The sequence below is a fragment of the Sardina pilchardus genome, chromosome 4 (assembly GCF_963854185.1).
Source record: "Sardina pilchardus chromosome 4, fSarPil1.1, whole genome shotgun sequence".
Classification (NCBI taxonomy): domain Eukaryota; kingdom Metazoa; phylum Chordata; class Actinopteri; order Clupeiformes; family Clupeidae; genus Sardina; species Sardina pilchardus.
In genome coordinates, this window is record NC_084997.1 from 22,176,927 (window position 1) to 22,192,750 (window position 15,824).

Genomic DNA, 15,824 nt, shown 5'->3' on the forward strand with positions numbered 1-15,824 from the left:
AGCAAGAGATCCTCTTCCTAGGACCCACTCTTGTACGTTCTCTCTCCTCATTTCCAGGTAGACTGAATTTCTTCGTTATAAATCACCACTTCAGTCTGCAGCACTGTGCAAACATCTAATTATTTGGCCAGTTTTCTGAAGCTCTAATTGCTTCTACGTGTGCAGAAGCCTCGTAATGGTGCAGGGGGGGTGGGGGGGTGATCCATAATGCTGGAAACGATTACCCCCATCGTGAGTGGGGTGCAATTGAGCGTTGCTCGGGGTGAGATGGTTCTCAGATGTTCTCAGCGTGCAGGTGGAGGTTCTGGGAGAACGTGTCCCTGACAGAGGGGGGAACCGGCTCAAAGAACCCGACCCTCTTTGTGCGCGGGGAGATCTTTGAACACGCGGAGACAGAGGACCCCATGCTGAGGTTTTGTTCCACAGTGCGCTGGGGGTCTTCCATTACATCTGCACCCCCCAAGCAAGCAGGAGCAGCACACACACACACGCAGCTCTTCTCTGTTGTTCCATCTCGCCCTGCTTCAAAAAGCCTGAGGCCTCAGCGTAGGTTCATTAACGGTGTTTGTGTAGGGAACGAGCGAGACGGTTTCTTTTCATCTCCCCCCCCCCCCCCCCCACTCTAAAACGGTCAGATTTTGCCAAGGTTTTGAGATCTAATTATGGAACCTCGTAATTATTGCAATGAAAAAAAAAAGAAATGAATGCAAAAAATTCTGCTGCGATATCTGCCGAGAGTCTTCTTGCTGAGTTTACACTCTCTGTAGTGTTGCGGCGTTGTCCTCATTAGACTGCTACCGTATATTCAGTGAGACTTGTTAGCTCGCGGACAGTAAAAGACCGTAAAGCTCCATCCTCCCAAAGGGCTCCAGAGCATTGCTGCTGCTGTGAGGCTGGAGCCTGTAAGCTTCACGCTGCACACTGCACGCTGCCAGAGCCAAGACCTCTTCAGGCAAAAAGATGGAATGTTTTGGGCACACAAGGAATGTGAAGCTCCATATTCTCTCCTGTTCCATACATTGCACTTCATGGCTTTTGGGGTTTTTTTTGGAGAGGGGAAAAAATGACCAATGAGTTGTTTTGGACCATTTCATATTCAAAATATTCCAGCGCAACAGTTTCAGGTTATACGAGCCCAATCAGCGATGCCAAAGGTTGAAGTTCTGATTCATTCTGTCGGTTTTCGGAGGTGGATTTTTGAAGGGTTGCACCATGGAAGTCGATGTGACTGGCTAGCAATTCTGTCACTGATTGGTTAAGTTCTCGTACTTCACATGTGGTTAGCGAAGGCTATAATCTGCGAGCGCACCACTGGAACCTGATAGCCATAAATAGACACTTTCTCCTTTGCCGACGGAGGTGATGTGAGCGGGGCGATGGAACTCGAGCCCGCATCGCGAACGCGGCCCGCTGGAAGCCGCCCGGAGAAACGTGTGTGGAACATGGATGCTGCAGCTATGATTCTTGGACGCGGCGCGGGCGGCGGTGGCGGGCGGAGGCGGGCGGAGGGTGGCCAAGCCGGGGCCGTGATTATGATTGGCAGACGCCGTCGTATGTGGGTGAGCGTGCTGGAGCAAAGGGGGGAGAGAGAGAGAGAGAGAGAGAGAGAGCACGTAACGCTGCGGTGTGTCTTCTCTCCGATGAGGAGGGGTGTGTGTGTGTGGAGAGGGGGGGGCAGGACGTTGCCAGCAGCCGTGGGAGGAGGAATGCTGCGGTATTGTTATTGCGTTACACACATTGTGCTGGGAGGTGTGACACACGCTCGGGCTGTGAAAACCACAGCACAATGACAGGCAGCTGTTCGCTCGGAGAGAGAGAGAGTGAGGCGCACGCAGGAGCCCCATATGTGCCTGGCGTGGTGGACGCCTCCGCTCCGTCCTCCTCCGTCTTATTCAAATCACACGTCCACCCCTGAAGAATAGATCACAACAATGTGGGCCTCTGGGCAACAAGTGAACTCCCTGATCGAGCTACAATGACCATTTCCATGCCTTAACTTATGGAATACATTAAGTAAGCGCGGGGGGACTCCCAAAGACTTGCGCAACGATCACCTCATAGTACGTTCAGTCGCTCGTCACTGAGAATTGGCTTGGTGTGTTTGTGCTCGTCCTCCCACGCAAAACAGTAGAGGTGCTCAGGTGCTAAATATCAAGTGCTCCTATTATTCCATCAGAAAAAAGCGTGGTGATTTATAGAGAAGTGCGGAATTTGTTCAGCATTCCACTGCACTTAGAGAGCTTCCTCCTCCATTTCCATTTCATTAAACCTACGGGGCTGCCCCTCAATCAGCGGCTCAGCTATATCTCACTAGTAATAAATTGAGTGGGGAGAGTTAATCTGTCACGCTGGATGATTTTGTTTTAAAGCCCTGCGCTTAATAAATCTATAATTTATAGCACATGGACACATTTATTGTGGTTTATAGGGGTTGAATGGGGGGAACAATGATGCAAATGGCGTGTGTTTGTATTCTCTCTCCGACAAAAAGAGGAGCTCTCAAGCCCACAATGCCCCAGATAGCACTTGCCTAATCCAGATGTACTCCTATTCTCCATAGAGAGCGTTTGTCAAAACATGTGTTCCTTCCCCCCGGAGGGGTTCGAGCGCGCTCAGTGCGACGGCTGTGATTAGAGCGGATGGAGTTTTATGTGTTTATTTTGCCCTCGGTCCAGAAAAGCTGCAGCCCCAGCGAGCGCCACGAAAAAAGTCTGGAGCTGAACGAGACGGGTGAAACGTGAACGTCCGTGTCCTCTCTGTGTTTTTCAGGAGCGCCCCTCAAGCCCAGGAAGGAGCTGGTGTTTGCGGAGCTCCCCGCGGGCCAGCTGGAGATCCGCTGGTCCTCCAAGTTCAACATCTCCGTGGAGCCGGTCCTCTACGTGGTGCAGAGGAGGTGGAACTACGGGATTCACCCCAGCGAAGACGACGCCACGGAATGGGAGACCGTCGCACAGGTATAGTAGGCCTGAGCAAGTTAAGCCTACCTTACACTGACAAGATTTTGGAAAGATTCTTGAAAGATTGTAGTCTTTTGAGTAAAGCTTGAATGATGGGCATTAGTTAAAAGACTACAATCTTTCAAGAATCTTTCCCAAATCTTGTCAGTGTAAGGTAGGCTTTAGATACTGTTGCTTTAAACATCTCTTCTTTTGAAATACCTATTTTACTTTTTTTATGTGATGTTGGCTATAGTTATATACGATATACAGTACGTTATACGTCTTATGTTATACGTTTTCATTATTCAAATTCCACTCACGACCTGAGATATTTAGCTATGTGTTAATGAAATAACAGGTGCAGATTGGTGCAATGTTTGAGGAGAAGCACGGTGAGTCAGAGTGGAGAGATGTAGCAGTAAACATGTGACCTGTGACTCTGTCCATGACCCTTGACCTCCCCTGTGCCTTTGCCCTCTCCTCCATCTGTCCTCCCCCCCCCCCCTGCAGACTACAGAGGAGCGCGTCCAACTGGCCGACATCAGGGCCAGCAGATGGTACCAGTTCCGAGTGGCCGCCGTCAACGTCCACGGCACCCGCGGCTTCACCGCCCCCAGCAAGCATTTCCGCTCCTCCAGAGGTCTGTACGCCGCCTGGGTGGCCGCGCTTTGATTGCCAGCTCCTTCGGCTCTGGCCCTGACACCTAATCCCCGCTCAGCTCTGGTGTTAAGACCGGGGGAACAGGTGGAACCTTTGCATAGGGATTTTACAGCAAGTCGTCCCCCACCCCCCCGACCCTCCCCCTCCTCCTCCTCAGTGCCCAAGTTTAGCAAGAGTGTTGAAGTGCACCCTGACGCATACTTGCCTGTGTGTCAACTGTTGATGTCCGCATGTCCATAGGTGGTAAATCAGTTTTAAACCCGCTGATGTTAGCGCGACGTGTGACAAACGCCCAGCTTTTCCCATCAAATCCTCCAAGCCCCCGTCAAATCGCACTTGTACACTATTGACACTTTTCATGGCATCATAAGCCTCCCTAAAAAAACTCTCTGGCTTTTTTACGGCGTTGTTTCTCTCCCAATTCCCGAAGCGCGCAATGAGCAGAGGCAGAGCCGTGAGCCGTGAGGGCGGCTGTAATTCACCGCGCTAGCTGTCAGTGCCCCGGCGCGGCGGTGTTGTGACGAGCGCAGAGCGTGCCCATTTCTGCCGTGGCAGCGAGCGCTTCATCTGCCTCTACTGCTGAGGGGGGTTCCCCCCTCTTTACGGCCGTATAAAGCGTAATATGTTTGAATTAGCGGGGATATTGCAGGTCTCAGATACATGTAAGGGCTGTCTGTGCGCCAAGACTGGATGAGGTAAGGAAGCCTGCTTCAGATCTGGCCTCAGATTAGTAGCCGCTGATGGCAGGGGAGGCCAAAGGCAGACTTCAGCACAGAGTCTTAAATGGCCAATGACACTGAGGAGCTTTTTAGCAGAAACACAGATGTGTGCTCGGTGTGTGTGTGTGTTGTGTGTGTGTGTGTGTGGTTGAAAACTCCAAATGATTTTTTTGCTGGCATAGTTGGATATCAATGCTTTCTAAATACGATGACGTGTCTGAATGTGGCCTTTTGTATCTGCAAAAGTGTGACTTGCTGACAGAATTCATTTTAATTTGGGCTATATTTCTTTTTATTATTTTATTTGGACATAGTTACAATTTAGTGGGCAGAACAAAAATAATTTGGTTGGAAGTTGGGGTAACACTTTATTTGAATCGTTTTCAATTATCAGCATTACACTGCTCTATTCTTTAGCCTATTTAGGCATTTTGGCAAAGACACAAAAACACCCCTAGCCTGAGGGCAATTAGAAAGCAGCTAATGCGTTTGCTCTCTGTAGTGTCGTGAATCATCAGATCTGTGATGTGGAGCTGTGAACGGTTTGCGATGTCTCCCGCTGCACACACACAACCACCCACACTGGGAGGCTCTGCTCTGTCCAATGACTTCCTGCTGGCATGAGATGATTAGAGCTGCCCCAATCCAGTAGAATTTTAGAAACTCACCCGGCCTCAGGATGTTAAAACATCTTGCGTGAGTCGGGTGTGTGGAGGTGTGTGTGTGTGGAGGTGTGTGTGTTTGGGGGGGGGGGGGGGGTGGTAGGGGGTCAGTAGTGTTGATGGATTGTGTTTGGTGTTCTTGGCATGATGAGGTCAGCGGAACTGATGAGCATGTCAAGGTGTTGTGTTTTTTATGAAACGCACACACACACAAGTGTATCATCTGATTCCAATTTCTTACTTGTATAATTTGCAGGGGCAATTTGCTGTGACATTGGTTGCTTATTTATCTTGCATGGATAGCATTAGCTAGCTCTCTCTCTCTCTCTCCTCGCTCGTGATGCGTCCAATTGCTCGGCGCGAGTGCGAGTAGCCCAAATGTGTTTCAGGTGGGAGCAGGCTCGGTAAGAGGAGCCGCCTGCCTTTGCAGTCCATGTCATTTTCTCATTAAAACCCAATTCCCCCTCGGTCTGCGATTTGGCCCTCGATGGCTCAACTACTATACTGACATCATCGGTCAGACACACGCTACTCACGGCAGCCGGCGGCAATTCACGGCTCAGTCCATCTGTCAGAGAGCCTGTCCGCATATGAGCCCTAGCAGGCTGTTTATACAGGCCATGTGCTCAGCAGTCAGGTACAGTAATGTCGAGCGGCAGAGCAAACATAAAGCTGCGTTTCACACAGACGTGCGCCGGGAGGGTCCGTCATGGCGCTCTCGCCGTCGTTATAGCGTAGATGAGATGTTACATCAGCGTTTGTCTGTGGAAAAAGGCATTATGCTGCCATTACGTCGCCGTTAGTATGGCTTAGCAACATGACCCGCATAATTCATAGAGCACACATTGTGTTGCACTGACAAGGGCTGAAACGAAAAGTACCACCGTCTAATAAACAACTTCAAATTGTGATGACACCTTAAGGGTTTACAGATTAGACTAGTAAATGAGCTAAGTGGAAAGATTGCGTTCTCTTTCACTTTCAGAGGAGGGGGAAAAAAACATTCTAAGAAGGGAGGGAGAAAAAAAAAAGAATCAAAAACTTGTGTAATTGAGTCAAAGGTTGCAATAAATCACTGTTCTGGATTTTTCCGAGAATGGACCTCCGTAGCCGCTGAAAGGCCCACTCACAAATGCGGTGATGTTTTCCACAGACCCCTCCGCTCCGCCCAGCCCGTCCAGCCTGAAGGTCAGCAATGTGACAGTGGGCGCTGACGGCTCCGTGACGGCCTGTCTCAACTGGACTCTTCCCGAGGAGCCAGACATCCCCGTGCACCACTTCAAAGTCTACTGGAGCTGGACTGTGGCTGGCAAGTCGGTGGTGCCGTCCAAGAAGAAGAGGAGAAAGACCACCAACGGGGTAAATCCTTCCCCCCCCCCCCTTTCTCTGTCTCACTTATGTGTCGGTGGACGGTTAACACCCCAGTGCCTGGGCTGGGCGGCTCTTGAGTGCTAACATCTCGACTCGAGTGTGCAACCCGCAAAGCTGTAAATAAGAAACAGTCCCCACAATGGAAATGATACACAGCGAATGGCAATCACTGTGATTGCGTAAAACTGTTTTAAGGCCATTGTTTATGCATAAACACAAGGCCCCCATTATTGTTTTATTGCCGTCTTCAACAAATTAAACTCTTTTTACATGGATGGTTAATCTTTTAAGGGGGAATAGAACATAATGTTTGTGCCTTATTTACAACAAGGTATCCTGCGAGGGGTACTTTGGAAAAGCCATTTGCTCCTTTTTTCTCATTTGTTTTCTGTTGTAACTATTCAAGCCATGTGGAGAGAAAACAATTGCATAACATTTATATTCATTTAGATCTTTTACACCAGCATGCAAAAAGCTTTTCCATTTTGACTTTGTTTCACACTGCGTTTGGGTGATCTGGGTGTCACAAAAGCCCCTCTCACATTCCAGTTGAAATTAGTGTTAGTAACAAGATTCAGATGTGTCACAGAAGCCTTATGGGCACGGCAACACTAGATATCCGTCGGACACGTGTACCGGTGGTTTTCGCTTCGGCACCTCAGCGTTGGGAGGGCGACCTGCTGGTACTGGAATGCCAAAACAAGCACTGTCAATAATGAAAGGCAATCAAACGCACGCTGGTTAAGGAATGCCAAAACCAAAACATGAGGTAGCTAAGCGCTCAGGGGGCTGATAACGCAGTCTTTCCCACAAGTTCTAAAGAAACAGGACCTCGAGAGTGGTAATTCTCACCGTGTCGGTCCGCACACCCAACATGTGCTTCTCATAACTCGGGTTTCCCATAAGGCCGGGGCGTTCGGTTCCAGAGTCAATTGGGTTGGGTGACACTGACTAGCCACAGTCTGGCTCCGCGATCAATGCTCTGTCTGTGTGTGTGTGTGTGTGCTCTGACCATCTTAGGCTAAGACCTCGGTGGAGCTGGAGGGTCTGCAGGCCAACAGCAGCTACACGGTGGAGCTCCAGGCCGTGACGTACTGGGGACAGGTGCGCCTCAAGAGTCCCAAGGCCTCCCTTCACTTCAGCACGGCGCTCTACAACGACTCAAGTAAGCACTGACGGCCACCGCGCTGTTCCTCAGTGGTGAGACTGGTCAGAATACAGCATTTGAAGCAACAGTACTGTGCAATGTTAACTGCCCATCTCCAGTTGTAATATCACAGAGAATCCCAAAATACCTTGCATATTTCAATGAACCGCTATAACAACCACATCTGTAGTTTATTGATCTTTTGCTGGTCAGTTTCCAGAGCATCAGACACTCAGACGCTTGAATAAACAAGATCTCTTTTTGCAAATCGTCCTTAGCAGAGTCACTGTCCAAGACAAAGAAAGAAGACGGTCCCGCTGTCAGCTCGGTACCAGGCAAACGACCAGCAGGCGCCCTGGAGGTGGGAACGCCCTTCTACCAGGATGGCCAGCTACAAGTCCGCATTTACTGGAAGAAGAGAGGAGGTACGGCAGATCGACAGCTTTCCCTTTCTCAGTTCTGGTGCCAACCCAAGTCACTCTTGCTGTTTTACAGGGAAAGTGTGATATTAGTGCCTGCAGCTCGTTGAATTCATTGAATGGCACGGAGGAAACAATGGCTACTTGTGGCAAGTTAATTAGAAGTGTAAATGTGTTCATGCAGAACCAGGGTTTGCATGCGCAATCCAACAATAAACACTTATTGGGTGGACCTAGGCCTTCAGAGTTTATTGAAAGCCGAGCTTAATAGATTAGCCTCCCCCAAAGCAGTCCCACGCTCTCGTGTTGAAACAGTCCATTTTGTTTTACAAGACTTGACGTCACGGCCGAGAAACACCAGAGGGGGAACTCAAAAAAGGGTTAAACGGAGAAATCCCCCTTCCATAGCTGCGCACACATACCCCCTATCCCTTCTATTAGGTCCAGAGTGGAAATACTGAAACCTTGAAAAAGCATGCTCCAAGGGTAGCTTGTCAGGTCCCATTCAGTGGTCTATGTTATGTTACTAATATATGTCATCACCCAAGCCAAGCTCCACATAACAGAGTCAAGAATGCACACAGGCCATGGGGAGCCTGGTTTCCCCGTGATGGAGGGGCCTTTTGCTGCATCCTAATGAGGGAAATTCTTCCTCGTCTGGAACTGTTAGCCGAGCTGGACGCGGCGCTTGGCCCTGAGTGGTTGTGACTCGGCACGGGCACACTTTCAGCCCCGAAAAAAAGAGCTCGAAAATTTACGAGCGCTGGTCTGTTTCCTGGTGGTGGTGCTGTTGGTAGTGGTGGTGGTGGAGGAGGAGGTGGAGGTGGTGGTGGTGGGAGAGGGAGAGCGGTGGAGGTGAATGGGCAGCCCAGGGCTCCTTGAGTGGCTGCAGCAGGCAGCTGTAGCTGTAGCTATGCGGTGCTGGCCAGCTAATCCCTCCACACATGGGATCCAGTTTCTCATCAGCTCCTGCGGCTGCGGCCTGAGGAGCAGGTTCATTTAGTGCTGATTACAGCACTCACTCATCCCTGTGGCACCTCTCCGCTCAGCCCCCATCCCTCTCTCTCTCTCTCTCTCTCTCTCTCTCTCCGCTCAGCCCCTCTCCCTCTCTCTCTCTCTCTCTCTCCGCTCAGCCCCTCTCCCTCTCTCTCTCTCTCTCTCTCTCTCTCTCTCTCCGCTCAGCCCCTCTCCCTCTCTTTCTCTCTCTTTCGCTCTCCACTCAGCCCCTCTCCCTCTCTCTCCCTGCTCAGATTCTCCCACTCTCTCTCTCTCTCTCTCCGCTTAGCCCCTATCCCACTCTCTCTCTCACTCTCTCTCTCTCTCTCTCCCTGCTCAGCTTCTCCCCTCTCTCTTTTTCTCTCTCTGCTTAGCCCCTATCCCTCACTCTCTCTCTCTTTCTTTCTCTCTCTCTCTCTCTCTCTCTCTCTCCCTCTCTCTCCCTGCTCAGCTTCTCTCTCTCTCTCTTTCGCTCTCTCTCTCTCTCTCTCTCTCTCTCTCTCTCTGTCCCTACTCAGCCTCTCCCTCTCTCTCTCTCTCTCCACTCAGCCTCTCCCTCATTCCTGCAGCCTGTGCTGCTTCCAGAACTATGTGCCCAGGCTGCAGCAGGAGAGTGGAACTGCACACACAGTAGGGACAAAGCCACACAGCAGAGAGACACGCCCGCATTAAATCATCACCCGTCATCGGCGAGGCCCTTTTGGACGGGAACCTGTGTTCACGCCGCTCTCTCTCTCTCTGCATGCCAATGCGCCATGTTCCCTCCTTTTAGCTTTACATACCGCTTTCCCTTCCCTGTCAGCCGCGCTTGCTTTACATGTCTTGTTTAGTTTTCGCCCTTCTTCTTCCCGCTTCCGACTCGGCCCCGCCATGCCGCCATTCCTCTCTTCTGCTTCCAAAAATGCTCAGAGCCACCGTACAGTACACCAGATCCATGTCGAAGTCTTCAAAGGAGCCCCTTTTTATCTCGCGACCGCAATCTAGGCCCCTGCCAAAGGCTAACGCGGCGTAGCTCAATTATTAATTTGAGAAGTATAATTTCACATCCAAACAGCACAGCTTGATGAATAATAAAACTCTGCAAATAACATTGGGCATCGCGCAGCATAAACACCCTGATTATCCCCTACTGAAGCACTACTGTTTAATAGTAACCAACACGGGGGGAGTTTGAGTCAAGTGAGTCCGTGTCCTGCTGAGATGTTTAATGGGAAATATTCGGGGGGGCTATCTAAGTTGATATGCCCCAACTAAAATCTTTTCATTATATGGTCTGTTTATTAAAGACTGTCCTTGGTGAACTGAGACTGCCTGTTCGCTGGCAGTATTTTTCCAGAAATCAAGTTGTTATCTTGCCACGGAAATGAATTATCCATGTGATGCAGATAAATTGAGAGGCGGATAAATTTATAGCAAGCGAGATTGCAAGAGCAGAGCTCTCGTTGCGAAAGGAGCGGCAGTGAACCGCGTCTGCCACACAGCAACATGGGCCATGATCTAAAAGCACTGGGTTGGGTTTTATTGAGCAGTTGTGTGCGCTCTCTATGCCAGGATGACTCTACTCAGCAACTTTTTGGTAATGGGATTTTGTTTTTCCTTGGCACCCGTGGCACTGACCCAATGATTCTATCTGTTCTATTGGCTTTTTTAGACCCGCTGGTGAGCCGTTACCACGTGCAATGGGCGCCCGAGTTCTGCAGCTACAACGAAACCAAGGGACCGGAGAAGTCCGTCACCCAGGTATGTTTTTCATTTATACGGCCTTGGAGTTGCTGAGCGTACAGGGTGCTGTTCACAATCAGACACCCTCTTGTCTGACTTGATTGCTCCAGAATCAATACCTTGCCGCGGTCCAAATGCATGTGTTTTTCCAAAACACAATGTCTATCGCTTCAACAGTTTCCCTGAAGAGGGCGAAACAAGTGAATGTTGTTTTTTATAATGACTCAATGGTTCATGTGGTCGAACATGTGGTGTGTTGGCTAATAAAACCCATTCACTAAAACAATGTTTCTGGGAAACCAGGATTAAACCCTCCCTGAACCCCCATCCCACCACCCCCCCCCCTCCCTCCCTTGCAAGCCCTTGCGTCGGGTCTGGGGCTTGGGCTGGGGGGGCCTGTTTGGACTCAGTCTGATGGAGAATGGCAGTGGCCTGGTGATCAACACATTCTTTGGAGACCTCTGCTCTGGTTGCTAGGGAATGCACATCCTTTCTCTATAGATGCCTGGAAAGAGATCCAAATGTGGGCCGTGTCCCCCTACACTCTGTATGAATGCCATGCCGTGCTTGAATTCATTGGGGTCTGCTGCATATCACAGTTGTACATGCCCCCATTCCACCAGGATTCTGGCTCCACACAGCCACTGGTTTAAAATGTGTGCCACAAATAACTCAAATAGTTTCAAATCTTAAATGATAATACAAAAAGAAAAATCTGTGTTGATATTTTATTTAGAATTGGCATATACACAGTGTATCATTATATGAAGTGAAAGTAAATCTATTGAGCTTTAGGAAGCCAGTATCTGCTGTCACTTTTCATTCCAAAGAAAAGTTTTCAATGAAGCAGTCAAATGAAAGTCGCCGATCTCTTAAAGTGTGCAAGCTCCAGCGTGAGTGACAGTTACAGAGCATGGCAGGGCGGCCTGTTCCTTTCACAGCACTTCTTTCATTATTTCCTGGACTTCTTTGGACTTGACCTGTGAGAGATGAAGAGAGTCTGCGAGAGTCATCAGGGCTGAAACGATGCTGTTTCCTTTTTTTTTTTGGCTCAGGAGAACTACATCAACCTCCCCAGCTTGCTGTTCTCCTGCAAGTACAAAGTGACTGTCCACATGATGAAGTCCAAGAGACGCTCCAAGGATGAGAGCGTTACGTTCCTCACCCCATCTTGTGCTACGATCAGGAGCAAGAGCCTCAAGCCCATCCACTGCCCTGGAGAACCAGGTAGTTTCCCAATGCACAACGCAATGATATCTCATCAGTGTCCAGCCTTAGGCCTTGATGCAAATAAATCATAACATTTCTCCATAAATAATAAAGTATGGGTAAATCATACCCTTTGTCGGTAGTTCCATTTCAACTTTCAACTGTTAGCTCCTCCAAGTACTGAGAGGTAGAATGTTAGAACTGCTTCTAGAATAGAGTTATTCGGAATATACCACATGGTATCCATTGCATTGCAGTTGGCTTTCAAAATGAAGAACGTAATAAACTCGATGTAAACATTGACATTGACATTTCTCAGTTTCAGGGCATCCCAAAGTTCTGTCCAAGCCGGAGAACCTGACGGCAGCCTTCTCCATCCACGAGGGGAACATCACGGGGAACTTCTTCTGGCGGGTGTCCCGGCCGCAGCCGCACCAGCGCGTCACAGGCTTCCAGGTCACGTGGGCCGAGGTCACCACGGAGAGCCGGCAGAACAGCCTCCCCAACAGCATCATCTCGCAGTCCCAGATCCTGCCCCCGGTACGCCCCCCCCCCCCCCCTCCCCCCCCTCCTCCCCCGTCTCCTAGCCTGCTGGTGGTAAACCAGACCCTGGAATCTTTCAGATTAAGGGTCTGGCCACGCCACGAATAATGAAAATGGCCCTACTCGAGGGGGCGGCACCAAGCATGCATTTTGAAAATCTCACTGCACGCAATTGGATAACACTACGACCAATATTTACTGATTTCGAAAGTAGCTTGTAGCGCTTGTCGTCATCAGTTTAGCTCGCCCCCTATGTATATCAGATACACCGATTTGATTGGTTACCCCAGATGGTTGGGGTAAACGTAACATGCATCAATGCTCATGGCCAGAGTATCTAGCGGACACAATTCAAATTATGCTCTCGCGAGAACTCTAGGGTTTTCTAGGGTACGCCCTGTCTCCAGGCCCGCAGGGGCCACCTGCTCTCATGTGGTTCGGGATATTATGTCTACGAGGCCCTTTGGAGGTGACAAAGAGGGAGCTCGCAGGAGCCGCTGTGAGCTGTCAGTCACAGGCGGCGCTCTCGGGTGGATATGAATAGTTTGCGCAGACAGAAGCGGCGGCGTGTGTGTGTGTGTGTGTGAGAGATCCCAGAGGGGTGAGGACGGTGTCGCTTCCCGTCTCCTCCTTTTCATCCTGCCGAAACTGGCACCGACGCTTTCATCTGCCAGGAGCCGGGGAGGCTGAGAAGCCCACACGTTTACATAACGTTCCCCCATCAACAACGCACACGCCACCCAGCCAGATGAGGCCCTTTAGAAATACATGTCCCGTACACCGTCAAGCAGCACACCAAAGAGCGCCGCCAGAGAGATGACAAAGTCTTTATTTACTAGTTGTTATGAACGTGCGCCCAAAGTGCCTTTGATTTACAGGACTTCTCTTTGTCTCTCTCTCTCTCTCTTTCTCTCTCTCTCTCTCTATCTCTTTCTCTCACACTCTGTCACTCTCTCTCTCTCTCTCTTTCTCTCTCTGTTTCTCTCACTCTTCTCTCTCGCTCTCTCTCAGGATCATAATCTGTTGGTAGTGGCTAACCTCAGGCCAGCCACGTACTACCGGTTGGAGGTGCAGGTTATCACAACAGGAGGGGAGGGCCCTGCTACTATGAAGACTTTTCAGACGCCCAGCGTGTCTCCTGTCCTTCAGCATCGTAAGCGCCAGCTCTCTTTATGGTTATGGTTATGGTTATGGTTATGGTTATGGTTATTTAGCAGACGCCTTTGTCCAAAGCGACATACAAATAAATAGCAATACAAATTAAATAACAGTGAACAATTACAAAATAGGGACCTACTACTAGTAATCTTTACTACTGTTTCACTTCTTTTGTGCCCATGTTTCAAGCCTGGTGAAAATGTCAATGTTTAAATTGATTTAGTATACAAAAAAATGAAACATACTGTACAGAGAGTTTAGTAAGGCCTTTCAAACAATGGTTGGTAACACTGCTATGTACTTTCATTGAGCACATGTTTTTTTTCCCCATATCTGCCCTGTTTGCATTATTGAGATAGTTGTGGTGAATTGAATTTTGTATATTGAAAGAAAGGACACAAAAAGAGTCACACACTCTGCTGGGAAATTGCTACCAAAACAAGTGGTTTAGAGATGGCAGTTATTTAGTATGTGCTTCTGAATACCACGATCACCACAGAACTGGGCCCAATGTTAAAGACAGGGCATGCAGAACTGTGAAGTGCCCACATAGTTAGTGGGCATGAAGCATCTGGAGACAACAGTCTTAATAGCGGTGCCGTGTGTTGGGCATAGCAGCCATATGGTGGGCAGATTGCAGCAGAGTGAGTAAGAGCTCTAACTCATGTTGTGCCCGATGATGGCGTTCCACACACAGGGCCCCGGCTCAGGCAGCACCACCAGCACCACCAGAAACCGGCGGCGGAGAAGCACTGAGGAGCGGCTGACCAGAACCAGAACCCACTCCGCCAAAACCAGCGCCAGCGCCACCGGCACCCTCAGCCTCTCATCCACAAGGCCGATTGCAGCACACCGACCGCCCCCCCCAACCAACCACCAGGGGAGAGGCCACAAGTCCCCCCCACCACCACCACCACCCCAACCCCAACCCCAACCCCACAGCCAGCCCTCCATGGCCCTGGGTGTCTGCCCTGCACCACGGCTGATGCCTCTCATTCAGTGGAGTATAGCTCAGAGCTTTCAGGAAAAACAACACACACACAACATGGGAGGAAGTTTTGTTTTGTTTTTTGTTCCTTCTTCCCCTGCCCTCTGTTCTGTCGGTTCTGCGGTTCTGCGGTTCTATCATCTCCACGGAACAGCACAGACAGATGTGCTTCTCCGGCATCCCTCCGGTTGTTCATCATCAAAAATGATTATGCGCTTTTTTTTCTGTTTCTTTTGCCACAAAAAAAACAAAAAAAACTCATGAGTATATCAGGGGGAAATATCCGTCATTTTTTTTTTCTTCACATAAAACTTTGCATCCATTTTGACATCAAAGACGCTTGAGAGCAATGGAATGAGTACCATGTGAGTGTTGAATAGAATCGAGCTTTTTTTGCAGCAGTGAAAGACTGACTCCACCTATTTATTTTGTGGTACAGCACCAAGCCTGCCGCCTAGGCACACAGAATATATGAGTCATGTAACTAAAGAGCTGCGTAGAGGACCTGAGGATATCACATTTTAAAAAACTGTGTAGTTGACCTGAGGATAAATACATTTAGGTTGATGTTGCATGTAGAAGTCCATCTCATTTTAAGCTGTATATGTGTAACTAGCTTCAAACTGAATGCTCATATTGGTTTTGCATGAGAGACCTTCTTGTTCAGTAGGCATGAGAATACATCTGTGTCACCTCGTATGAATATGTTAGCAATATTCCATTAACAGATTAACAGATATAATTATTTGGGGAGTAATATGTATTGTATTATTAATGAAATTATAACTTTTTTGTGTGGACATGATGAAACTGTATATGTTCTTGGCTGTAGAAATATTTGTTGTGAAACAGTCAGTGAATGTCTATATTTATTTATGTGTGTGTATTGAAAAGTTTGATTTGTGTGTATGTGTGTGTTTCTGTGCTCTTGTCTAGACCTTTTCTGAACCAATAACTCTGTAAAGACATTTTGTAAAAAATCAAATTGTAAATATAGTCTTATGTTACGTTATTTTTCCATGGTAGACCCTGTACATACTGTTAAGTAATAAAATAATCCTCAAACTCCATTGGCAAACACTGAGACTCTTGTGTTTACATGTTCTACCACGGAAAGGCCTTAATGTCAGCATTTAAAGTTTTCTCTAAACATTTTGCTTTTTGGCACACACTGTTGCTTATTTAACGCCAAAGTGCAACTCAGCATATTTGCACATCTCTCTCTATTTTATTAAGCATGAAACATCCACTCAAGCGCCCAAAATAAAAAGGTTATTCAGTTCGAGGAGAG

At 48.8% G+C, this 15,824-nt stretch overlaps 1 protein-coding gene across 2 annotated transcripts in view; it reads left to right on the plus strand.

The window, feature by feature from the left end:
* LOC134078599 (anosmin-1) overlaps positions 1–15,603 on the plus strand; it is a 37,854-nt gene extending 22,251 nt beyond the window's left edge. Inside the window, exons 5-14 of one of the 2 annotated variants that reach the window (XM_062534634.1) lie at positions 2,770–2,954; positions 3,450–3,579; positions 6,134–6,339; positions 7,372–7,516; positions 7,777–7,923; positions 10,565–10,653; positions 11,691–11,862; positions 12,164–12,384; positions 13,399–13,540; positions 14,243–15,603. In XM_062534634.1, the coding sequence (XP_062390618.1) occupies positions 2,770–2,954; positions 3,450–3,579; positions 6,134–6,339; positions 7,372–7,516; positions 7,777–7,923; positions 10,565–10,653; positions 11,691–11,862; positions 12,164–12,384; positions 13,399–13,540; positions 14,243–14,301 (1,496 nt within the window). In that variant the 3' untranslated portion in view covers positions 14,302–15,603. The remainder of the gene's footprint in view (positions 1–2,769; positions 2,955–3,449; positions 3,580–6,133; positions 6,340–7,371; positions 7,517–7,776; positions 7,924–10,564; positions 10,654–11,690; positions 11,863–12,163; positions 12,385–13,398; positions 13,541–14,242) is intronic. The other variant, XM_062534635.1, reaches the window with a different exon arrangement.
* The last annotated feature ends 221 nt before the right edge of the window (positions 15,604–15,824 follow it).